The 26,025-nt window shown below is 42.7% G+C and overlaps 1 protein-coding gene across 2 annotated transcripts in view; it reads left to right on the top strand.

Annotated features, from left to right (window-relative positions):
- Window positions 1-25,702, top strand: part of POLR3A (RNA polymerase III subunit A) — a 43,935-nt gene extending 18,233 nt beyond the window's left edge. For both annotated transcript variants that reach the window (XM_083146258.1, XM_083146257.1), the window contains exons 13-31: window positions 1,379-1,506; window positions 1,609-1,747; window positions 2,607-2,771; window positions 4,438-4,610; window positions 7,655-7,766; window positions 9,205-9,323; window positions 10,379-10,516; window positions 10,837-11,007; window positions 11,434-11,547; window positions 15,750-15,836; window positions 16,729-16,811; window positions 17,117-17,287; window positions 17,487-17,580; window positions 17,868-17,960; window positions 18,046-18,210; window positions 20,965-21,129; window positions 21,505-21,636; window positions 21,738-21,870; window positions 24,973-25,702. In XM_083146258.1, coding sequence (XP_083002384.1) covers window positions 1,379-1,506; window positions 1,609-1,747; window positions 2,607-2,771; window positions 4,438-4,610; window positions 7,655-7,766; window positions 9,205-9,323; window positions 10,379-10,516; window positions 10,837-11,007; window positions 11,434-11,547; window positions 15,750-15,836; window positions 16,729-16,811; window positions 17,117-17,287; window positions 17,487-17,580; window positions 17,868-17,960; window positions 18,046-18,210; window positions 20,965-21,129; window positions 21,505-21,636; window positions 21,738-21,870; window positions 24,973-25,124 — 2,534 coding nt within the window. In that variant the 3' untranslated portion in view covers window positions 25,125-25,702. The remainder of the gene's footprint in view (window positions 1-1,378; window positions 1,507-1,608; window positions 1,748-2,606; window positions 2,772-4,437; window positions 4,611-7,654; window positions 7,767-9,204; window positions 9,324-10,378; window positions 10,517-10,836; window positions 11,008-11,433; window positions 11,548-15,749; window positions 15,837-16,728; window positions 16,812-17,116; window positions 17,288-17,486; window positions 17,581-17,867; window positions 17,961-18,045; window positions 18,211-20,964; window positions 21,130-21,504; window positions 21,637-21,737; window positions 21,871-24,972) is intronic.
- Window positions 25,703-26,025: the final 323 nt, after the last annotated feature.

Here is a 26,025-nt window from a genome sequence, read left to right as displayed (position 1 = left end):
GACATGTACTATAAATTGAATGGCAGCTTATTCCCTTTCATTTTTTAATCCTTATATACAATCATTTTGCAATTGTTGCAAACACGCTAAAAAACAAATATTAAAAGTGATGTCCATGACCAATAATTTCCCAGGCACTTTTTCCGTTTTGTACAGTAAATGACGAGTGTACACATTTACTGTAACAATCTGGGTTCCCCTCGGAAATGTCACACAAAAAAAAACATTTTTATTGTGTCCATCACATGTGTGTACAACAATTTTTATGTGCGGTAACTGGTTTTGAGCCTACTCTTCCTATAAAGCGGTCAATCATATATAGATCATTTAGAAAAAGTATTGTGTACTACACGTGCCATAAAGCGTAAGATATTTGGTGAGGATGAATGCGTTCAGAATACGAATGCAGGCATCTGGACTAACGCCAGGAGCCAAGTGCCGGAATCCTGACATCAGTGAGGATGCTGGCGCCGGAATCCCGACTGACCCGATGCTGCCGGAGCCAGTTAGGCTGAGAAGGGGGTGATGGGTGGGAGATATAATCACTAGTTAGGGTCATGCTCCAAGGAGGGAGAGTTCGAATCCGGTTGGGAGGGTTAAGGTCTGCCATTCATCTGCTGGTTTTACCAGTAGACTAAGGGCCAGATGTACCAAGCTTCAGAATTGATCAAATGGACAGTGATAAACAACCAGCTAATCTTCTTGTAACTGCCATGTTGCAGCTGGGTTTGAAAAATGACAGGTAAGAGCTGATTGGCTGTTTTTTTTTATCACTCTCCACTTTATCACTTTTTGAAGCTTGAACACATCTAGCCCTCTACCACTTTCCAGAGTTTCCTACTAAAGTGAATATCGCTAGCTCAGGCCAAAATCGTTGTGTATGTGGGTTAGCAGTTTTCACATCCATGCACATGGGGGAAACTATTCATAAGCACTCTCCATAGAAAGGTTTCCCCCTGTTCGCAGCGCCAAATAAGTAAGTCTAGAATTGAAGCTGCGATGATCGGGTCTGCCTGCGTTTTAGGGTATCCTAAAAAATGCTGGGGTGCTGCCCACAAATGCCCCACCGGCTGTCAATCAAACTGCGAACAGCCATTGCTGGCATGCAAGATCATTCGTTAATTGGCTTCTGATCTGAATCTGGCCCTAGGCCCCCTTTGGATTAGTTTTTTTTGTAGCAAATTAAATTACGATTAAGTTGCAATTTAAGCGTTAATGCTTGGCAAGTTTCCCTCTTTTTGCATCTTGGTTCACTTTTATCCAATAAATGGTCCAATATAAGGATAGATGTATGTGGACACATAAATGTATATAGTAAATGCAAGTGACTGGCTTTCTATACTTTAGCACAGGATAACCATAATATCATTTTTACCAGCTGCTTACCTCCTCACACTCAAGGATACGTTCTTCGACCGTTCCAAGGCCTGCCAAATCATTGCCTCTATTTTAGTGGGGAAAGATGAGAAGATTAAAGTCCGTCTGCCTCACCCATCAATAATGAAGGTACCTTTTTATTTTTTAACAGGTTAACGGATTTGACACTGACCGGTCTGTCATTGTTGTGTGCTTGTGATATGTATGTTTTCTCCTTTTATCTCTATCCAGCCAGTCACGTTATGGACTGGAAAACAGATTTTCAGTCTTATCCTACAACCAAGTCTTGACAATCCAGTCCGTGCCAACTTGAGGACCAAGGGAAAACAGTACTGTGGTAAAGGAGAGGATCTGTGCCACAATGATTCCTGTAAGTGCCCGGTGTGCTCCTTTGCTTGTCATATCTTATGTCAGTGCTAGAGCGTTTCCTGCTTTTTTCCATAAAACTAGTAGCAATCTGCATCTAATAAATTGTTCAAATAGCATACTGTGGTGAAGCTCTATTCCGTTCAGTGTGACTTAAGGCACCCATACATTAATCTGACTGTCCTAGGGACAAGTCGGACTTGATTTCCCCTGCAGCTCCCCGGGAGGGGGAAACAAGATTAGGCACTTGATGTGCCAAGTTTCGCATATGATAAATCGCATGCGACACCCGGTGAGCTGACAAATAGTCAGCAGGCGGGGGACGCCGGTGAGCTGGGCATGGGGAAAGGCTGGGGTGGCGCTGATTGGCTGAGAGAGCTCTAAGCCAATCACTGGCTGCCCATTCGTTTGTATTGTGGTTTTTCTTCCTTGCAGCTGCGGCTGCCTGGTCCTCCTGCCCAGCTCGTGACCCATTCCCTTCACCGGCATCCGCCCGCTGTCTATGTGTCTGCTGCCACTGCCAGCCTCTCCGGCATTCCCTGCCTGCTGAGTATTTGTCAGCTCACCCTGCCCGGCTCTTCCCTGCAGTTCCCGGCGTCCCCCTCCTGCTGACCCTGCCCGGAGACTGCACATAAGATTTAGGGAATCTTATGTGCAGCCAGTGCGATTGCCCGACTCCGATGCGATGTGCACGGGACCGCGCACCGGGTCAGACGGGTTGTCAAAACATGCGATTTGGGATGATTTTGCAGCCCTATTCATCCGAATCGGGCGCAAATCGCATAATGTATTGAGCGTATATATTGTGCCAGCAATTATTTGGTACTTTTGCCGTTCTCTGATAAAGTAAATGTACTCTACAGATGTGACCATTCAGAACAGCGAGCTGATGTCTGGCAGTATGGATAAGGGAACCCTAGGCTCTGGTTCGAAGAATAATATTTTCTATATCCTGCTACGAGACTGGGGACAACTTGAGGCTGCAAATGCTATGTCTCGTCTGGCCCGTCTGGCACCAGTTTACCTGTGTGAGTTCAACCTTTGATGTGTAATACTAATGTAATTGGTGCATTATTGACAGACGCGCAGAGTTGAGGTTGCTCAGTTGGTTTATTGGCTCGTCATAAGTGCGTGTAAGCCAAGGGAACAATGACTTTTACCATCAATAGACATGCTTAATATGATGCAGAGGACTCTGTTCCATACATTTACTGTGTAAACATATAATATCGCCCATTTGGGTTCTATATTCATGGATTTCTAAATTTGAAAGCCAACTCCCCTAGATGAACCCCAGGCACACAATGAATCAGAATACCAAATAGGTCCCATACATGCCACTGTGTGCTTTGCTGTCAAAGACTAGATATGCTACCAACATTACCCTTATGCTCTAACCAAGCTCAAGCAAGTAATATATCTGATAAAAAAAATCTGTTACTGTTGTACTGTGTGCGTGCAGCATGCTCTATGTTCTGTCAGGTAGAGAAAGCAGACCTAGCTTAGAAGGCTAATAGTGCTTTTTTATTTTTCACCATGTTTGGGCTGCAGAGCACCCAAACCGCTAAATCACACCCATTTTACAGAAAGACGGAAGTTCTTGCCAGTGGTCACAGAAAAAAAGGACCAGATAAAGTTTCCACTGTGCGTATGACCGATTAAAAAAGGTAGTGGCACAAGCCCACGCATAGTAAAAAGTGGACGTGGTCATCCATTTGCTATCCCCACTATAGCACAAACTTTTCAGTGTGGCAATGGCCCGATCCCCAGCAACAGGCCTGCCACGGCCTTGATAACCATTGGAGGCTAATTCCAAACAGTGCATACACTGAGAAGATGACCCTGTGTCAATCTCCTTAATGCCTATTGCACGTAGAGCACACAGCAGTTCCCCTGTCACAGCGGCGGGGTACTGATGCGGCTCTGGGACCAGACAGGGAAGCAAAAGTGTTTGCAGACATCGGTGACCTCCCACAGGTGAGATCCACCAGGGAGAGGAACAGGCATGTACATTGATTCACCGGCCCGGTATGGGTAGGGGACTTGATACTATACATAACCTCCGATAAGGAGACAGAGAGGTCCACCGCATATTAGGGAGGTGATATTCCATCATCTTCCTCTATGCTCCATTACTAAATTAACTTAGATCTGGTCACTGAACTTGTGGCATCAGAGTTTGCTTCCCCATATGGATTTCCAACATAATGGATCGCAGTTTAGGATTGCAAAAGTGTTATTTATTTATTTATTTATTTTTTCTGGACATTGGTCTATTATGTTTCTGGACCGTTTTTTATTTTAATGTTTTATCCTGTCCATGAAGAACAATAAATGTGTTTTTTTTTTATTTTTATTGAATCTATTTCTACATCCGATCCAGCGCCAAAGTTTTCCACTCATCCCCATTTTTTCACTATTTGCTATTACTGGAGGTTGTACCAGTTTTGAAAGGGTGTTTACTGGCTGCAGGAGAAGCCTTATTTATTTGAAATATTCTGACTGCATCGTATTCCAATGTTATAGTGCTATTTACATAATGATCTACCATCATTTATAGTCATTAATGGAGACCGTGCCAATGACTGTACATGAATATTGTAAAGTGGTTAAAAGAAAAATATATTTTTTTTTATTGAACTTGTGAGCATTTCTAAAGAATTCATCTTTTTGGGGTGTCTGTTATTAATGCAGCAAATAGAGGCTTCTCCATTGGGATTGGAGATGTTACTCCAGGACAAGGCCTACTGAAAGCCAAACAAGATCTACTAGATGCGGGCTACAAGAAGTGTGATGAATACATTGAAGCTTTGAATACTGGCAAGTTACAGCAGCAGCCTGGGTGCAGTGCAGAGGAGACGTTGGAGGTAATGATTATCAATATTGAATTAACATGTTGGTTATTGCAGGATTACAGCAGTGGGGTAGAACAGCATTACGTGTTGTCTTGCAGGATGTGTGCGTTCTTGGTATGCGATCCTGCCTTAACTGGCAGTTCATATTATGGTCCAATTCCAATTTTATGAATTTAGTTTTATTACTTGTTTTTGGGAGAGACTATTTGTAAATCTAACAGAACTGTTTTATCAAACATTTAAACGTTTATGCTGCAGTTGTGATTGGTCAACAATGCTATGGCTGCTTTTGGGAATAATGATGAGATGTCGTGGGCCCGGTTTCTGGGCTGTGCCCTATCTACGCCAACTCATGGGTTGTGCAGCTATCCTGTCTGTCTCCCCTCAATATATGCCTGTGATAGGGTAGTTTGTGCAGGCCTAAAGAGTGGGCAGTGGCAAAAGATGGTTCAAATTACTTGTGTAGGTGTTTGCCTTCCTGTTCGGTGTCCTCCATTAGGAGGAAGCTAGTAATGCAGAAGCTTCCTTCTGGATGTCCAAAAAAATAATTTTGGAGCGCTGCCTGTACTCTCAAACTTTATTTGTTTGACATACATTACTTTCCTTTGACTAAGGCTACAAATGTATCAGTAAAATTTCACTAAAATGATAATTAAAATAATACTATAATAATACTAATACACTGTATCGACACATAAACACTGTGGACCACTAATCTCCTTTTAGAAAGGCCTGATTGTCTATAGCTCTTTATAGATTAGCAACCTGTTATTTAACTGCTGTCTCAGATATATTATTCAGCAGGCAATAGGGCTGTAGTATGAAAGTCGATTGATTTCATACCCCTTTTTACACACAAATCCCAGATCCGACCTGGCATTTGGGACACTGATCCAAGGCAGGTCTTATCCAGGATTTGCACTGTTTACATTGCGGTGCCTACCCGCAGTGTAAACAAGGCGGCACTTGGAGATGACATCATATTCAAGCACTGGAACCGCCAATCACCCCGCCGGGACCACCTATCATCGCGCTAGGGGCAAGCCCAGCACCAAGGTAAGCTGCTAGACTGCCCCAGCCATCGTGCACCCCCCCAGCCCCCGTCGGCAAGGTGAATGGATGCTGCACACAGGCATGACTTGGTGTACCAGTTTACACTGCCCTGTACCCAGGTCCTGCTAGGCTTCTACCCTGGTCAGGACCTGGGTAGAAGTCCCGTGCAAAGGCACATGGGTTAACCCCTTTTACGCCACCGCTGACCCAGGTCCACAGGGGAAAAACCCGGGTTTTTGCGGTGGGGTAAAAGGGGTATGTTATTCTGTTGATGATACTTAACATACTGTATACTTAGGCTGAGCTGTAAAAGTCAATTGGTGTGCACAGTTGGTATATCTAATTGGATTATCTAGCAGTAATTAGATAATGCATTAATATTCCTCAGTTATCTTCACCTTGCAGAAGATGGGATATTTACACAAAAGGGTGTATTATATACATATATTAATATCAAACTGTGGCCCATTGAGCTGACCATTTCATTCTGTGGTTGAAACTGTATATCCAGAATTTCTCATCGCTGATCTCCCACACATAGCATAATCAACCACCATGATACTTGGCCAGCATGTTCATGCACATACAGTAGGAGCAAGTTTCATCTTTGCTCCTTTGGTCATGGCTAGCCATGGCTATTCTATTGTTCTCAGCTGCAATACAATAAGTATTGCAGCTGAGAACAATAGAATAGCCATGGCTAGCCATGGCCAAAGGAGCAAAGATGAAACTTGCTCCTACTGTAGTTACCCGAGCCTCCTGCTTTTCAGTGACCTTATGGGGCATATAGCATAGCCGAAACCTTGCTTAGGCCAAGCTTTTCATGGAGTATCAAATGGATGCAACCCGAAGAGATGCCTATATTCTTTAAGTGGGTAGTGGCCACCCTGACGTCCACTGCTATGGAGTGCATGACGGTATTATTTTTCTCTAATGGGATATAAAGGCCAGATGCCGCGCTCCTCTTATTCCGGGGACAATTTCCTGTGCTGCAATTCAGCATACTACTTAAACACAGTGGTGTTGGACGGCACTTCTTCCCCAAAGGCAGCTCGCAGTCTACTCCTGTATTTGTAGAATATCATGGCTCTCCAGAAGTCTCTGTTGAACTTAATAAAGAGTCTTTGAAGGAAATGCTTAGGGGATGGGTGTGTAGTAGGGAGACCCAAAATTGGGAGTACCCTAAGGCACACTTCCCGGCGCTAGGCAATATCAGAAAAATTCTAGTTTATAATTAATCTGTATGTACAGATTTATTCAGCTGCAGCATGCACTCCTGTGGGTCTGTCGTGACTCACACAGAGAAAGAAGAGTAGGGAGGGGGTAGTGGAGTGAATTGCGCTGCTGATATAACAATTGATTAAAATAATAGACACACTTAATGGCTGTACAAGATAAATGAGTGATGGACACACTGTTTGTAAATTGAATTATTTTATATGGAAAAATAGAAAAATAGCATTACATTTACAAACATCAGATTAAAACATTTAAAAAATAAGTAAAATACTTATTTTTTTAATGTTTTAATCTGATGTTTGTAAATGTAATGCTATTTTTCTATTTGAAGGAAATGCTGCTGACTTTGGTATTGCAGTTATACGTCTATATGGTTCTGTCCCTTGACATTTCACAGAGATTATAGTTCACAACCAAACAGTCCAATATTGTCTACTCTACATGTGCAATGCGCATCTGGAAATATATTGTACACCCCTCATAATGCAGCACAATGGGCTGTGACGGAGCTAATGTCATTACAAAATGTAATTAATAACCATTTCTGTAGTAGCTCTCAGTAGCTTTATGAAATTTGTTTGTTTTGAATAAAGTTATTTTTATTGGGCAATAAAAGTCGTCACAGAGTAATGCACCATGACATGAATATAGTACAAATAAACACTACAAGTATATGAAAAGACAAGCGAAACATGTATATTTCGTTACTGTTACTTCCGTCATGAATGTGGAGAGACAAATGAAAATTGTTTGTTTACCTTCAGGCATTGATTTTGCGTGAGTTGTCTGTGATCAGAGACCATGCTGGTAGTGCCTGCCTGAGAGAGCTGGACAAGAGCAACAGCCCCCTCATCATGGCTCTCTGTGGCTCCAAAGGTATGTTCCATTCTGCAGATTAAGGGGGGTATTCAATATCTGTCGAGGGCTTTTAAAACGTTGTTTTTTTGTTTGTTTTTTCGGTCTGCTCGCTTTTTTTTTTTTTTACTCGACTTGGCGAGGTCGCGGCTATTCAATGTGTCAATCACGCGAGTCCCCGCCCGTCGAGGTTAGCCCATTGGTGCGAGCTGTGGGCGCACAATTGAGATTAATGAACTATAACGGTACAGCGTAACATAGGTGCTGCGCAGTGGACACCAAAATAGAGAAATCACAGCCCGGAACTGAGGAAGGGAAACAGAGCAGCAACGGGACTCAAGCTGTTGGCACAGGGGGGTGTTACGTGGGGCGAGTACCCGGCGAGCCTGTGCTGCACGCAGGACCCGGAAGAAGAAAACCCGGGGATCTGCATCAGGACAACAAGCTAACCCGGAGAAGAAGCCTGACTTCCAGCGCCGCGCGGTTAGGAACGGACTGCCCCGATGTATAAATTACTCACGGCGGAAGGTGCACTGCGGGCGGGGCGGGATGTCAGCCCCACGCAACACCCCCCTTTGCCAACAGCTTGAGTCCCGATGCTGCTCTGTTTCCCTTCCTCAGTTCCGGGCAGTGATTTATCTATTTTGGAGTCCACTGCACAGCACCTATGTTACGTGGTACCATTAGAGTTCATTGCATTCAACTTATATGTAATCACAATTGTATTTGCATTTGTTTATAATAGAAGTGCCATTACCAAATAAAAGTGAGTATAAAAACATCATTACGTGCGTACATGACTTCTATATTATTCAGCACACTGACAGCACAGCTTCCCCTATATACTCTACATTGGGGCTAAAGAACACGGGCCAGATTTAAAAAAGAAACAGCCTAAGGACAACACAGCACGCCAACAGATAAAGTCGAGTATCATATGCCCGAGTCCCGGCGAGCAGGGAAAAAAATCCAAAGCATTGAATAAAGTTCCCCTAAAGTCGAGCAAACAAACAGTGCAGTCTGATCGACTAGGGGAGAAAACTAAATCTAGGGGAGCAAAACGAAAAAAAAAAAGAAAAATTCACCAGGCGAGAAATACACAACATTGAATATGCGAGCAAATAAATAATAACCAAATTCGGGTGAGCTAGCCATCAAGCTCGACAAACAGCAAACCTCGACTGACATTGAATACCCCCATAAGTATGTGAATGATTGGAATCCTCACCAGTTTGGCTTTCAGATTGCAGCATGTCATATTGTTGAACACCACTTTTCCTTTTATTAAACTGTTATTAATGTCTTACTTTAAAAATAACGAAATGTACACCACTCTGTACAATTGGGCATATATATTATCTAAAAATTTTAAATCGAGATGCCTTATAGTGGTTGTTAGTGTGTGTGTGTGTTTTTGTTTTGTATCTTGAATAACACCAGGAAAAATGATGCTTTGCAGGTTCCTTTATTAATATCTCCCAGATGATTGCGTGTGTGGGCCAGCAGGCTATCAGTGGGTTCCGTGTCCCTGATGGATTTGAGAACCGATCTCTCCCACATTTTGAGAAGCATTCAAAGGTGACCTAGAGCATTGTTACTACTATTTAATTTGGGTTCAGCTAATTTAAGTGCTTTCTAAGAAAATTATACAAATGTATTGTTTTCCATTATTATTAATAGTTATTAGAATTGCTCTTAGAGACTTTACTGAACAGGGAAATAGGGCACAGAACACAAAGGGTCTGATTTTGGTTGACTGTAAGTTGCGAAGATCGGAACTTACCTAGTCCCAGAGTGAAAACGCATCCCCACGCATGTGCCCGCAGTAGGAGAACCATCGGCGACCATCGAATAATTTATCCGGGCCTCGCAAATATATGTGAGTGGAGACTGACTTATATTTGCGGGCGCCGGGAAGAAGACAAGGGAGGCGGCTGTGGTCATGTGATGTCAGCCGCCAGTCCCCGGCATGTTTCTTCCCACCTGCATTTGCATGGGAACGCCGGGATTTCCTATGGGCGACATTCAACCTTGCGACTTGTGCTCCCTGCGAAAGGCTCGGCGGCTATACAAGTCGCCAAAGCCAGTCGCAAAGGAGACTTCCACATGCGTATAAAAGACCATGCGCAGTCTTCCAAACATCAGAACTGGGACAAATTCACCCCAATTTGAACTAGAATAACCCCCAAAATGTAGAGGTTAAACTGTGTGAAATAATATCATTGTTAATTTGATTGCATATGACATTATAAGCAATGTACTTAACGTATGAAAGACTTGTTACAAGGACGCAGTGGCAACCTGGTAGGAACAGATGTATAAAACCCTTATTCCGTCTGCCTAGCCATATCGTAGAACCAAGAATACATCCAACTGCTTAGACGAGGAGAGCCATTGTCCTGTGTGCACTTACTCATAGAGGACAAGAGGTCTGTGTAATCTCCAATCTGAGTTGATACTGTATTATGCAATCAAGTAGTAGCATACTACGTAAGCTGGGAAGGTCACAAAACCTGCCTTCCATTGATTAAGTGTTTTAATAAAGGTATCTCACATTTTTCAAATTAATGAAATTTTCTGCCAACTTTTTTCCATTGAAAAGTCATATCTTCCATCCATCTGCACATTTACAGCTCCCAGCAGCCAAAGGGTTTGTGGCAAACAGCTTCTACTCAGGATTGACTCCTACAGAGTTCTTCTTCCACACCATGGCTGGTCGAGAGGGTCTGGTGGATACAGCTGTTAAGACAGCAGAGACTGGGTATATGCAGGTAATTGTTTATATGGACTGGTTATATGCGGCCAAAGTAGTTCATTAATTAATATTTTCACTGCTTTGGGCTAAATATTAAAAGCTCATATTCTGTTTGTAACCTAACTACAAGTGACTTGTGCGTTTAGTATTGGCATGTATCCATTTTGTTTCAGATAATTATAGGTTTGGCAATCACTACAATAAAGCTTGTCATGTAGAAGTTGTCAATTCAATAAATGAAAGTGTTGAACAAAAGTCTGTTTATAATAATGTTATCATACGCTTATATAAAGAGTGCCTCCTAAAAGAAAAAACATCATTTGATTTTATCTCTAGAGGCGTCTTGTGAAATCTCTGGAGGACCTCTGCTCCCAGTATGACCTGACTGTCCGGAGCTCCACTGGTGATATTATCCAGTTCATATATGGAGGAGATGGGCTGGACCCTGCAGCCATGGAAGGAAAGGATGAACCTCTGGAGTTTAAAAGAGTCTTGGACAATGTGAAGGTGAGAGGAGTTCAGATGTGGATAAGGTTGCAGTCATACTTGCATTTATGAAGGCTGTTTTTGTACTCAAACCCCATTCACATAAGCATCAGAAGCTACTTGGTAGTCATTGAGTATAAACTAACATCTGCAGACAATACTCACACAAACTACCTCTGCATCTCATCAGAATGCTGTGAGAGAACATGGTGGAGAGTAATGCTAGCTATGCCATGAGCATGCTGCTTTTATTCAGGGGGTGATAGAGATAAAGTACAGGCAATCTGCTCCTAACTGCCATGTTACCGGCTGTGTTTGAAAAGTTGCAGGAGCTGATTGGTTTGTAGTTTCTCTCTCTAAACGTTATTACTCTCCAATTCTTAGTACATAAGCCGCTCATGTTACTTATCCAATTTCTTTTACCCCAAGTTTCTGTTTCTCTCCTAGGCGGTGTATCCCTGCTCAAATGAACCGGCATTAAGTAAAAATGAGCTTGTTCTGACCACCGAGTCCATCATGAAGAAGGCGGAATTTCTCTCTTGCCAGGATTCATATTTGCAGGTAATGAAACTGCATGTTCTCTGCGCAGGCTGTAAATTATTATTATTGTTATTATTATTATATACCCCCAATGAACACAGCATAAACCATATTTTTTCTATGTAATGTATAAATGATGATTTAAACATTGTAGCTATGGAGTGCAATATTGTCCCTACATTTAGGGGGGTATGCAATCTGTGTCGTACTCCCGCAGCCATCTCCCGACTGGGGAGATGGCTGCGGGGCCCTATTTTTAAAGCTGTCTTCCCCGAACAGGGGTTCTGCGCAGAACGAGCCCGACATCACAAGCTGTTGACTCGTTCTGCCGAGAAAAGCCGGAAATAGGCGAGCTCCCGGCCGGAGCTCTTCTATTTCCGTCCTCAGCTCGCGGCCACGCCCCCTTCTCGTCGCTCGTCGGCCGGGACATTGAATCCCGACCGCCGAGCTCACGTCGAGCAAAGCGAGAACGGGACGGGCACGGCTGTTGAGCTTGCTCGACAACCGTTCCCCTGACATTGAATACACCCCCCCCCCCTAAGTCTAGTGTAAACTAAAGATCACTATGGGAAGTCTCCTTGGTTATATCAGTGCTGTGTGATTACGGATCTCTATTTCATTGGTAGAATAATCCTATTCTGCTGGATATTCAGCATTACATAGTGGCGGTCACTTGATCAGGAATCCAGTCATTTATGTAAAGCCCATCTTTTTCTTTATTTTCCTCACATATTCTCATTGTCCAAGTCACTGACAGATACAGGGTGCAGACGCTATTACCAGGTAACGGAAGCATGGCGTGTGTCCTGCACTCTTGTGTGTGTATTGGCAGTGACTACAGTATTTGTCCTTGGAGTATAACCCGAAGTGACTGCATTTACTAATGAATGTGTGCATGCAGTAATTTATAGTAATGCAGAGCTCCTAAGTAGTAGCAGCCTCTGTACATGTTCAATTACAGGAGATTACAAGTCATTATTTTACTTCATTTCTTAATAGTAAATTCTTTCTTAATCTGTGGTGTTGAATATTGTCTGTGCCTACTTTCTGTCCATGAAGCCCAGTACGATATTCTGGGCTTGTGTGCTGCAGTGGCTACCCTATACCCCTTGCACAGGTAGGCGCTGGGAAAAAGAACAGACTCCTGCTCACTGGAGCTCCCTTATTCATTGACTATTTTTTTTTTTTTTCCAATGCTTGCGTAAAGGTCACACAAGGCCTTTTACTTAGTTTAATACTTAAAAAAAAAAAAAAATTATTTAATACCTTTTTGGTGTTCTGCACATCCAGCCTCCTTTCGTACCGCCCAGTGGTATTGACCTTTTTGCTGTCCTCCTGGTTATTTTTTGTTATTGTTCTAGTGAATTTGTTGGTCATTCTAGTTTATCTGCTGGTTGACCCTCAGTTGGAACGGACAGTCCTAATGTGCAGTTCTGAGGAATCTATTGATCTGGTGTCTCGGGGCCTGAAAAGAACTCTATTTAATAGCATGCCTATTAATGCCATGTATGGATTTTACCGTAGCTGGGTAATGGACTGACCGTGGAAGTTTCTTTTAGCTAGATGCATGTTCTGTACAACGCACTGGAAAAGTAGGAGACCACATCAGGGGTCACCCCTTCCACTCACATGGAATAGGAAAATTGATTTGAAAAAACTATTCATTTGAAGCGTTAACATCTCTTTCCACTGTCCACTTTGCTCACACTGTAATGCACATAAATAATAGAAACACAGCTTTTCTCCAATTCACAAACCTCTCACAAAGCGAGAAAGAAACTTCAGCACTGCCGAAAATGTTTAATGTCTGTTGTGTACTTGGACCCTATAATAAAGAAATGTTAATGAAATTGGTATAACACAATGTTTAAAGAACAGAAAACAAAATCTTTGTGGCCTGCTTCATTGCTATTAACATCTTTATTGCCTAATCCATAGCGTAAAGCTAAATTCTGCTTCACGTGATGCTTGCAGTTTGATAGTAAATATCATCACTTGTGCAAGTGATTGTCATTTACTTGAACTATCTGCTGAATCTTGCAGATACCCTGAGCACCGTATACGGGGGGGAGGGGGGCGGTAAAAATTTTTTGAAAATAGAAAATAAAAACATCCAGTTGATTGATCTAGACCAGTGGTTCTCAAACTCCGTCCTCAGGTCACTCGGCAGGAGCACTGTGTGTCACATTTTAAAAACCCACAGGTGACATGTAAAAACATGACCTGCAGAGGGATCGAGTAGTGTGTTCTGTATGACATCACAACTGTCTGGGCATTTACAAGCACCCTCCCAGTTGCACCGCCAGCTTGTGCAGCAGCGTGTGTGTAGACCAGTTGGCAGAGTGGCGGTAAACACAGCGCAATGTGGCATATATCCTTCAATAAATTGGCCATTCGCTGTCCTACACTGCTGAAGCAAAATATCTGATATCCCTTTCACATCGCAAAATGCAGGGTCGCTCCAGGACTTTGAAACGGTTCAGTCCCAGTGTAACTACACATTTTGGTCTGTTCACATCCCCTCAGCGAACTGCCGGTTCGATGGTGTCATGGGGGGTTGGGGCAGAGCGGCATTGGGGGCGGGGGAGGAGGAAAGGCTTAGAGCTGGGGTTGCTCCAAGCACTGTCTCCTCCATAGTGTGAATGGGAAATGGGTCACTCGACACAATTTACCCATTCACGCCACAAAGCAACATGGCAAAGAACCGGTAAGAACCTTTCTTTTTAACCGGTTCTTATAACAGTATTGCTACCGATTTGCGGGACCGGGTAACCCCTTTCACATCGCATCAATTACCAGGTCGAACCGGCATAAACTTGGTAATTAGGTGCTATGTGAAAGGGGGTGTGAATGATATATTGCTGGTATACCCTGGCCAACAGATCAGCGATCTATATCAGCTGTTCAATTGAGCTGGGTACACACATAAAGATGTATCTGTCCAATCTTGTAATGTATAGGAGTTTGACAATCAACAATTTGCTCCCAGATGCTGGAAAATGCACAGAATGCCTATACTTTACCAGGTTGTTGTTCCCATCACATAGATTGGATAGTTAAATCTCTAGGTATGTACCCAGTTTAACAGTTCAGGTTACAGGAATAGCCAGTACTTGAGCACCGGTACCTCTACTTTATTTTGATTTAAGTCTGTGCTCAAACATGTATCTACTTTAAAACCTGGACTACTAAGGTGCGTGCACACTAGATATCATAACATTATTGTGTGTGTATACTATGGGCCTGATTCAGTATGAGTTGTAGTTCTGCAACTCTTATTACTAGCATGTGGTAGGCCGCCCCATATGCCAGGTCCCTCCCTGTAATGAGATAGAAAAACTTTGCAATCGAATCGCTATTTATGTGAGCGCATTGCTGAATAGCAAAGCACTTGCCTTCTACCATTAGGCCCCTCTCTGCGCAGCCTATCTGCAAGGGTAGTCGCCAGGCTGCTATGTTTTCAATCGCAGCGGCTGTGTGTGACATTGCGCAAGCCACCATGGCCCGCCTCACAACACCTTGTTGAAGCCCTGCAACTGTCACCGCTCCCCACCAGACCTGCTGTTGCATTTTGGAAGAAGGCCAAGCGGGGTGCAGTGACTGAGAGATTACAGTTTTAAGGGGACACATAAACTCCTTGCTGCATGCGCAGATTAGCGTAAATAGTTTTTGCGTTTTTTGCTAATTTGTTGGCACTACTGACTTAGGCTGTATATTGTTAACTATGCACGCTCCCGTGGGTTGCTACCATTGTCCTCCGTCATCTATACATGCAGGGCAACTGAGCATATCCCTATTGAAGAGCCCCTGCTTCCCCCTGCCATCGATCCCCAGGCCCGGCATCAGCAGGCATACATTTGCTGATGGCGGCAACACCGCTAGGTCCCATCGTCCCAATATCGTGCTGGGAACATATCGTCTAATGTGTACCCAGCTTGAGTGTGTTTCAAGGACCGAGATTGGGAAATATTGATCTAGACTATGGTACGCAGTCACTGACCACCAGTTGTTTTTTTTGCCCAAATATGCTACAGTATTCATCACGTGACTTAACCGTTGATAAAAATGTTTTCCTTGTTTATCCTGGACCTCGCTGATTTAAAGGATTTTTGCAGTAAAATTCTATGCAACCATTCCATAATGTAGTGACATATAGCAGCTACAGAATGACCACTCAATCTGACCACTGCTTGTTTGTAACTTGTTGTCCTGTAATCCTCCAGGAAATCAGGAAGTTTGTGAAGGGAGTTTCAGATCAGATTAAGAAGACCAGAGATAAATATGGAATCAACGATAATGGCACTACAGAGGTAACAAACCCAATTGGCTGTGTAACAAACCCAATTGGAGACCAAGAAACTGCGAGGACTCTGGTCCCATTTACAGCAATGGGGGAGCCCAACCTCCGGACGGCAGCATCCTGCAGTCAGTATGGAGGTTGGGCGGGCTGGCGCATCCAATCACCTCCTCCCCAGCTCCACCGCTGTCTGCACAGTACAGCAGCGGAGCTGGGGAGGAGGTGATTAGATGCCTGTGTGAAGCATATATTCACCTCCTGGATGGTGGCTAGGGGGTGTACTGAGGCTGAAGGCAGCCCAATAGCCCACCTTGGTGCTGGGCTTGCCCCCAGCATGGAGGTCCCGGCGCTTGGAGACTGTCATCTCCAAGCGTCGCCCCCATTTACACTGTGGGTCAGCACCACAGTGTAAATGGGGAAAATCCCGGATCCGACCTGGATTGGAACAGTGTTCCAAATACCGTATCGGATCCGGGATTTTGGTGTAAAAGAGTTCTACGTTTTTTTTATGGCGTAAAAAAATAAAGAAAAGCAAAGGGATTGGCCTGTATGTTTTTATAACATTTTACGTAACCCCAAATGCCTTTCTATGATACATATCTATGTTGTGAACTTTGTACTCTCTTCATACAGTACCTGCTTACTTTTGTCTTTGAAATGGAGTTGAGGCATAGCCTAAACACAAGTTTATGTCAAGCAGCCTGAACGTGAGCAGCAATACTCAGTTTGGTTATAGAACCAGTTCCTCACATTAATTACAATTGTTCATGGTGGTGCCACAAACATAAGCACAGTGTTCAATTTAATTGCACATACCGTTCCACATTGAGGGCTGTCTGTACTGTAGCTCCTTATGTGAATTATGTGTGTTGATTTTTTAGAATTTGTGTTAAAATCTTGTGCAGCCTCGAGTTTTATACCAACTTGACAGGATCACCCCTACTCAGCTGGAAAAGTTTTTAGAGACCTGTCGGGATAAGTACATGAGGTAAGAGCTGTCAAGTCATTTTGAATATTAACAATGATTTCTCTTTTTGTAATGTTATTACTGACCCAGATAATCTCTGGCTGTGTGGGTGTACTAAAACTACGAGCCCCTGCATTGCAGATATGCTGGGACTTGTAGTGTTACTACACCTTGATTGCTAAAGGTTGTGCAGGCCTGCTTATAGTGCATAATGGTAGTGTCATTTTTGAGATCTCTGTATGTGTGTGTTCTTGTGTTTCCACGTGGTTAGAACATTAGTATTGATTGCGTATTCTCTATTGTCATTGATTTATTTACTTTATCAGAGCTCAAATGGAGCCAGGTTCTGCTGTGGGCGCCCTATGTGCTCAGAGCATCGGGGAGCCAGGAACGCAGATGACCCTGAAGACGTTTCATTTTGCTGGGGTTGCTTCCATGAACATCACTCTGGGCGTGCCTCGTATCAAGGAGATCATCAATGCTTCTAAGAACATCAGGTGCGTGATGTTTACAATCAGGGGTATCATGGAAACTATGGCGGCAACATATATTCCTGTGTTTATTTGGTGTCCTATAATGGATTCAAGAAGAGTCGGATTTGTGAAGACTTTTTTATGCTTGACCTGAGTGTAAGCTCAGTTTACAGACATGGGAGTTGCCGTGGGCAACTGACGCTGTTTTCCAATATTTTTACAGTACACCAATCATTACTGCCCAGCTCGACGTAGATGATGACTCCGACTTTGCCCGTCTTGTAAAAGGAAGGATTGAGAAGACATTACTAGGAGAAGTAAGCATTGTTGGCTTCCTTCAATGTTTTTCTCTTACTTATAACCTGTCTTTTCATATGTATGTATTAAGTTACATTTGTAAACCTTCAAATAGCTTTTATATAAAAATATACCGGGTTTGGTTAATGGTTCTGTGAATTGTTTGAGCCAATGCTGGAACTGAAGTGCAGGTCAGAAAGAGGACAGGCCTGATGCCTAAGTGTGTGAGCGATCTTCTATGGCTGAGTAGTGCATCTGGCTGCTTCTGCCCAACCCTTATTATTCACCTATGCATTTCTCCCTACAGATATCGGAGTACATAGAAGAGGTGTTTCTTCCTGATGATTGTTTCCTACTGGTGAAGCTTTCCCTGGAGCGCATACGGTTATTAAGGCTTGAGGTAAGTGAAGTTGGAAGTCTGTGCTTGACCCTCTAATTTGCCCTACCCTACATGGCTATATTATATAAGTGCTGCTGTGTTACAGGTAAATGCAGAGACTGTGAGATACTCCATCTGCATGTCTAAGCTGCGAGTGAAGCCAGGAGACATTGCAGTGCATGGTGAGGCAGTTGTTTGCGTTACACCAAGAGAGAACAACAAGAGCTCAATGTACTATGTCTTGCAGTCCCTTAAAGAAGAGCTCCCGAAGGTGAGTGTATGGGAAAACTTGTTAATCCTATTAAAATGACAACTAAATTTGAGGTTCGTACCTACCCTAATACTCAAAACACAGGTTTTGCTGGGATAGCATGTAGCTGAAACACCTTGATTATCCCAAGCAAAGAAATTGTCAGTAAAGTGTGTACTCATAACGTACTACAGTATTTACAGAGCAACATGTGTTTACTTCATATAAGGCTGTGACCTATATATATTCTGACCAGGTGACCACCACTGATACCCCCTGTCACAGTAAGTGTACTACAGGTGTATCCGACCCCCACTGTGTCCAACCTGCACTGTATGCAACCCACACTGTATCCTGCTCTGTATCCAACCCGCTCTCTATCCAACCCGCTCTGTATCCCACACTTTATCCAACCTGCTTCGTATCTTGGAATGAATCCCACCTGGCACTGTATCCAACCTATACTTGATTAAACCTGCACTATATCCAGCCCACACTGTATCCATCACTGTATCTGACCCATACTGTATCTAACATGCCATACTTTATTAAACCTGCACTGTATCCCACAATATATCCAGCTATTTTACCATGCAGTGCAGGGAAGCACTTATGATTATGAGGAGGAGTAATGAGGAAGGTCTCTACCTTGGTATGATGTGTATAAGGGACTCTAGTGTGGTGTAACATGTATAAGGGTGCTAACTGTCTAGTGTACTGTGCTAATGGACATTGCTGTGTGGGGTAATGCACTGTGTATTTGTGCGGCTTCTCTATCACTTATTATCACCCTCCAGCTCACTGCAGCCTTTAGCCAGTTGGTGAAAAAAATATTCTGAGATTTAAGGTGGTCAAAATTGACTGGAAATTGAATAATACGAAGAAAAAAATCCAAATTATGTGATTATGTGAAAAAGAAAATCCCAAACTAGTCAAAGCTTTTGCATATGTATTTGCAGCCTGAGTAAAATGATAGGGTCCCTTACTGCAGTGGGGCCCAAATTTTTGATTCACAGCACTCTCTAGAGAAAAATAATAATCAGATAATCTACTCTCCTAGGCCAAAAGTTTCCCTTTGAGAAATTTAGAAAACAAGATGCATGATATCCTCATCCGTCTGATTACCCCCAGACCCCACACCCTGGCCTCAGTCTGTAGGGTATTGGATACATAAGCTATATGAAGTAATGGGGTCTCTGAGTGCACAATGCCCTATATATCCGTTTTTGTGTTGTGGTATAGAAATTTAGGGGAACCAAACTGAGATTTTTTTTTTTGTTGCTCGCCCAACCTAAAAATATTCTGGTCCAAATGATTGTGACTTTTTTTTTTCCATTGAGCTTTCGTAGCTTTACTCTAAAAGGAAAAATTAAGTGCAACAGTTAAACTGAAAGAGAAAACTTGGTATACAACAAACATCACATCATGTACATAACTTAGGGGTCTAAAGCCCCGTACACATGGTGTGATTCCTTTTCTGTTCAATCCCGATTCGATCAGGATCGAATCGCACGGCATTGTGCACCCATTCAATTGTGACTATATAGCACAGATCTGTACTATGGGCCTAATTCAGATCTGATCGTAGGACAAGTTTTTTTTCTCAGGTGGGGCAGATGTAACGTGCAGAGAGAGTCAGATTTTGGGGAGTTATTTTGTTTCTGTGCAGGTTAGATACTGGCTGCTTGATTATTACACTACAATTTTAGATTTCAGTTTGAACACACTCCACCCAAATCTAATTCCCTCTGAACATGTTACATCTGCCCCACCTGCAGCATGGTTTTGCCCATTTTGAGAACAAATTTGTCTTGTGTCTGAATTAGGCCCTATATCTGTACTATATAGTTTTACCTGCACAGTCTGTTTTTCTATTCAATATAGACTGAACGGGAGCTTGCGTCGGGATCAAATGTTGCTGAAAACCGTTCGATTCAGATTTGATTTGGGCCCAAAGACCCCCTTAATACCCCCCTTAAGCCCAAAGGCCATAAGGGTGTATTCAATCCGGAATGTTCCGACAGTCGGAATACCGTTCATTTTCATCGGCTTCTGACACTAACCCGACAGTCGTAAAGTCTGTGGATCTGCGAAAACAGACCCGGATTGCTGGAAAATGGCAGTGGATTCGACAATCCATGGTCATATCTGTCAAAGCAGATTCAACTTAAAAAAAAAAAAAAAAAGATGAATCTGACCGCCTTCAATGCTATAGGAAACGGCAGCATTGAATAGCGGAGCGCTGATATTTCCCCCTGTTGGAAATATCGGCACAGATTGAATACCTCCGTAAGTTGTTGGAAATCCTATGTCATGTTTCTAGTCTCTCTCCTAGGGGTGAATTTACGAAGATGGGAGTTATATTGAAGATAGGATGTTGCCCATAGCAACAAATCAGATTCTTCTTATTTATTTAGCACCTTCTATAAGATAATGAATACAATCTTATTGGTTGCCTTGGGCAACATCCCATTTCCAATAGCACTCCCATCTTCGTAAATTTACCCCCTGGACAGTGCACTTTGATATTAGTTACTGATGTATAAACAGGTGTAACCTTATTCCATGTCTGCTTACATTTATTAAATATCAATTGCAATGCTCCATGACCAGTCCTCTTCATATATATATATATATATATATATATATATATATATAAAGTACTTTTTTCATGGACATCTTTTCCATTGTGGGCCTGTTGTCATTAGTAAATGGTCTGGTTTCAGGCTGAAGAACCAGCATTTCCGTCTGTTCACCATCCTTTCTCCTCCGCAGGTGGTAGTACAGGGCATCCCGGAGGTATCACGTGCCGTAATACACATTGATGAACAGAGTGGCAAGGAGAAGTATAAACTGTTGGTTGAAGGGGATAACATGCGTGCTGTCATGGCCACCCATGGAGTGAAGGGCTCCCATACCACTTCCAATAATACCTACGAGGTGAGGTCTTGTTCACAGTGGTCAGAGTATGACATACTTAAATCACACTGTGCTCTGTTATTACTCAATACTTTTGTTAAAGCTGTACTAACTAGAAATATTACTAAACTAGTTACCAACCCATTAAATTGATATAACAAAACAAGCATAACGTAACACACCCGTATTGGTGGCTGTACAGAGAAACACACTAGATTTGCTCTTTCAACCCCACCTAGTGTCTGCAGGTGCACAAAGCACTTGAATCCCCCCCAGATGTAAGGAGCAGCTTAGCCTTTTATCATATAGGATTCAGAAGTTATTGTGTTCTAGTAGGTATTGTGAAGTAAGATCCGTGATATTATATATAAATATATTATATATCTATTTCATCAGGTTGAAAAGACTCTTGGTATTGAAGCAGCCCGCTCCACCATTATAAATGAGATCCAGTACACAATGGTGAATCACGGTATGAGTATTGATCGTCGACATGTAATGCTACTGGGGGATCTCATGTCTTATAAGGTGAGGCCTAATCCAGCAGCCTCCTATTCTGAGTAATCACGCTATATTGTTCATTTGTATGTCAATAGTAAATCTGTGGCAATCCTTGGCTTTCATCACAGGGAGAGGTGCTTGGCATCACACGCTTCGGCCTGGCAAAAATGAAGGAAAGCGTCTTGATGTTGGCTTCCTTTGAGAAGACTGCGGACCACCTCTTTGATGCAGCTTATTTTGGCCAAAAAGATTCAGTCTGTGGTTAGTAGAGTCGTTTTCTAACAAGACCAATTATAATATAAATGTGAGCAATGTTTATTGCCCATACACAAAACATGTTTGTTTAGTAGGCGGCCATATTTGATCTAGAACGGTGTTTGAAAACTGTGGCCTTTAAACTGTGCAAATAGGAGTTTATAGCTCTGCGCTCCTTGCTTGTGTTTTACCACATTGTAAAAATGTGTGTGACGGCTTATTAAGGCAGGAACATTGATGGGCATTTTATTAATCCCTTTATTTGTTCAGACACAAGACAACATATTACTTTGCTTCTGCTTTTATAGTAATTGCTACATACTGATTTTGTTAGACGTGGTTTTGTTATTTTCCTTTCCGTTTCTTTCATGGCCGTTATAAATGACTGCCAAATGATAACCTTACATCTTAAGGGCGTAGCTTTATTTGTAGCTTTATTTGTTTAATTGCACACCTACTCTCATACAGGATCTTCACAAATATGAATGGCAGTTCCTCTCTCCTGCCTGGGGTGTCGCTGTCTGCTGTAGTGCTTTTAGCACAGTGTGGTCTGTATATCAGCACTGATATGCAAACCAGACCTGTGCTAGAAACATCACAGCAGACAGCGACACCCCAGGCAGGGAAGAGGTACTGCATGGGTTTTCAAAGATGGCGGGTGCTAGAATGAACACTAGAGTGCTCTACCCCTAATGAACTCCATTTACTTTTTTTTTTTTTTTTGTAGTACCATTGTAGTTGCTCATTGTAACTCAGTAGCCGTTTTAAAAATTAGACCTATGGTTAAGCATTTATTCTTTTATTTGCGGTTTACTTTATTTTCTGTGCTCTCACATCCTCACACCTACACTTTGGTTGGATTGTGTGTGTGTGTTGGTATTGGTTACACCTGTGGAATTTATTACTAGTAGCTCCTCTATGGTTTCCCAGGAGGCTGGTCTCTCTTTTACTTTGCACAGTTTCTTGCAAGATTTGGAGGAAAAATGTTCTAGTTTAGCACAGGATCACAGTGACCTATTTTAAGTTCTTCGAGGGGTTACAGCATTGGCAGCCATACGCTTTGTGTCCGTTCCACTCCCGCTGGTAATTTCTGCTCCTTTGGGGTGTTCTCCTGTTTCCTGAAGATTATATTGGAATTTTAAACTGTATAACTGTAAATTTTTAAACTGTATGTTTTCTATTAAACTGTACTTCTCTATATAAAACTTTTTTTTATTTTTTTTATTGTGGGTACTTGATGAGGAGTGTTTTATCACCTCCTTACTGAATAAAGTCTACTGACAAAGGGCCGTATTCGATGCACCCGTTGAGGGGGTTAAATGGTGGGGATCACTGAAAACAAGCAACCCTCGCCATTTGACCCCGGTGCCGACCGCTCACCCTATTCAATGATCCGGGCTAACCCTCTTTGTCAGATGATGGCAAGGATTCCCCCAAACAGCGAGTCTCGCTGTCATAGCTCGCAAAAAAACATTGAATATACCCCATATAAGAGGCATAGTGCTGTCTGTGACCATTTATTGACCACCTATTCACACTCTTTGGAGCCTCTAAAACTTATTTTCTTTCTTCTATGGCTCCTCAGAAGGGTTTCTCATTTTGCCCACAAGGAAAGATCTAGGTCTCCTTTTTTCATCACAGAATCCAGGGTTCCTCTTCTAAGCCTAGACTTTGACAGGCTCGCTCTGGCTGCTGTCAGTCTCCCAAGCCAGCAGATAAGCCTGCTGCTTGAATAGATGGGGACTTCCCAGAGTGCTATGCCACTTTCTGCTTTTCGCCAAGGCTTGGAGGTCATGCTCATTTAATTTCTTGATTTAAGAGTCATTGAATGTAAAGGCATATAGATCAGCACGTCGATAAGATAGTGGCCCTTATTCTGATCGGTTCGGAAACGGCCGCATGTGCAGAGGGCACTCTGCGCATGTGCAGGCGAAATCGCCGCACACTTCTTTTGACCGCCGCAAAGGGGGCGGATAGGGGCGTGAGGGGCTACTTAGCCTCATTTCCCTATGCATACGCCCCGCGTTTCATGGGCGTTCCCATGCAAACGCGGGGCGTATGCATGGTAATGAGGCCATGACGCGCGTGTAGGGGGCGGGCAGCTGACATCGCCGGATGTCAGCTGCCCGCCCCAATACAAGATTTCTTGTGTCTTGTGTTGCGGGACCTGGTGGAGCGTGCGGCCCTGCATTCGATGTTCGGCGACCATCGAATGCAGGGGCAGCTCCCAAGGTGGAGGAGGCGTATCCCCGTCCACTTTCATACGGATCGCCACATATCCGCGTACGGACGGAGGTGGCGATCCGTACGCAAGGCGGGGATTCGTCTGTGCGGTCGGAGCCGCATATGCGGCTCCGGCCGCACCGATCTGAATAAGGGCCAGTGAGAGCACTTTAGAGTGTGTTTCCACCACTAATATATTTGAAGAGGAAAAAAGCATATTGATGAATAATTCAGCGGGAGGGAGGAGCCTGTGCTGTCTTTTGCAAAAAAATATTGTTTGGTGCCCTGTACTCCTCCTGCTGCACTATGCCCTTGGTCTCCAGTGTCCCCCATGCAATAATCAAGAAGGATTACTTTTTTGCATTAATTCTCTTGTCTCTGCCTTTTGGCGGAGACTGGTCTTACTTTTCTTAGGCTCTTTTTTTTCATTGTCTGTATTCCTCTTTTTTCGCTTCTCCTATCCCTCTCATTATGTATTCCTTGTACTCTCCTTTGGGGCTTCCTCAGACACACACTAAGCTTGTAGACAATAAATTTAACATGCTCAAGCTACTCTGCCTGTGCTATTACTCCAGTGTCCCCAGATAATTACTACAAAATTGTATTCTCTCACCATTTACATGCAAATCATGATTTCATTATCATATTGTTGTGCGTATACCCTGGATTTTTTTTTTTTTTTTTTAAACCAATAGTTGTGAAATCCGTTGGCGTTCTTAGGATATAGCACGCTTAAACTAGAAGTGTTCATCCTTCAAATATAAACAGTGTGACAATGTGCTATGTATAGACCTAGTCGTCTCGAGTGTGAAGTATCAACGAACTTGTCACCTTAGTATGCAAAGAAAAAAACTTCGCTTTTTGCCTTTTTGTTTCTTACTCTAGGTGTCTCCGAGTGCATTATCATGGGCATCCCTATGAACATTGGAACTGGGCTCTTTAAACTTCTACACAAAGCTGATAAGGACCCTAATCCACCTAAGAGACCCCTGATTTTTGACAACAAAGAATTTCACCTACCTACTGCTAGCACGTAGCACAGAGCCACCTTCAAATCGAACACCTATCCACTTTGCACTTCCTTCTAAGTTATTGCTTTTCATGAGTGGACAGTTACAGGGTGAGAGATTTTACTGTAAACTATGTGCTTACTGGAGAAACTGGTTCTGGCAGTAAAAAGAGATGGTTGGTAGTATATAAATAAGTGTATTGAAAAAATTTAGATCTGTCTTTTGTCTTGGTAAGCGATACGACCGATTATGCTGCCCTATTAACTATTCAACATTTAAAAGCTACACACCTCCAACCAGGTGTTTGGCAATATATACAATGGAATCAAATGAATAAAATAGCCAACTATGCTAAACTGTATATATCACTTGGCATCCAAACACAGGCACTGTGTTGCAGATCGTCTAAAAACCACATTACTGTGTTAATATAACACAATATATGAATTTCTATAATTATGCAGCATTGCATCTCTGTGGTTATTGAATACTTGGAACATTTTATTAGATTAAGTTTTGTTTTTCACTGGCGGATGTCAGTGCTTAGAACCTAGGTAATCCTGGTTATCTCCCATGCAGGAAGCTAATGGTTTGGGGGGGGGGGGGGGGGGGGGGGGTGGTTATTGTGACACTGGTGCAGTGCATTTGCAACATTTACATATTCGATGGACGCAAAATACAAACTTTCTTTATTCTCAATTTGGACTGCAATGAATGTAAAATTACAACTGTGGAGGTAAGACATTATAAAATGTTACCTAAAATGCACTTATTGGAAATATATTTATTTTGGATCTATATGTACATTGGTTTTGTGTTCAATAAAAAAAATACACTGCTTATTTTTTTTGTCTATATATTTTGAGTGTACTAGTGGAGCTATGAGCAATTGTATCCCCATTGTCTTATTAATTTTCCTTCCATCATC

Source organism: Crinia signifera, chromosome 6, assembly GCF_055691185.1.
Source record: "Crinia signifera chromosome 6, ASM5569118v1, whole genome shotgun sequence".
In the NCBI taxonomy this organism is placed as follows: domain Eukaryota; kingdom Metazoa; phylum Chordata; class Amphibia; order Anura; family Myobatrachidae; genus Crinia; species Crinia signifera.
The sequence above is the reverse complement of the archived record's forward strand: the minus strand, read 5'-3'. Positions and strand labels throughout refer to the sequence as shown.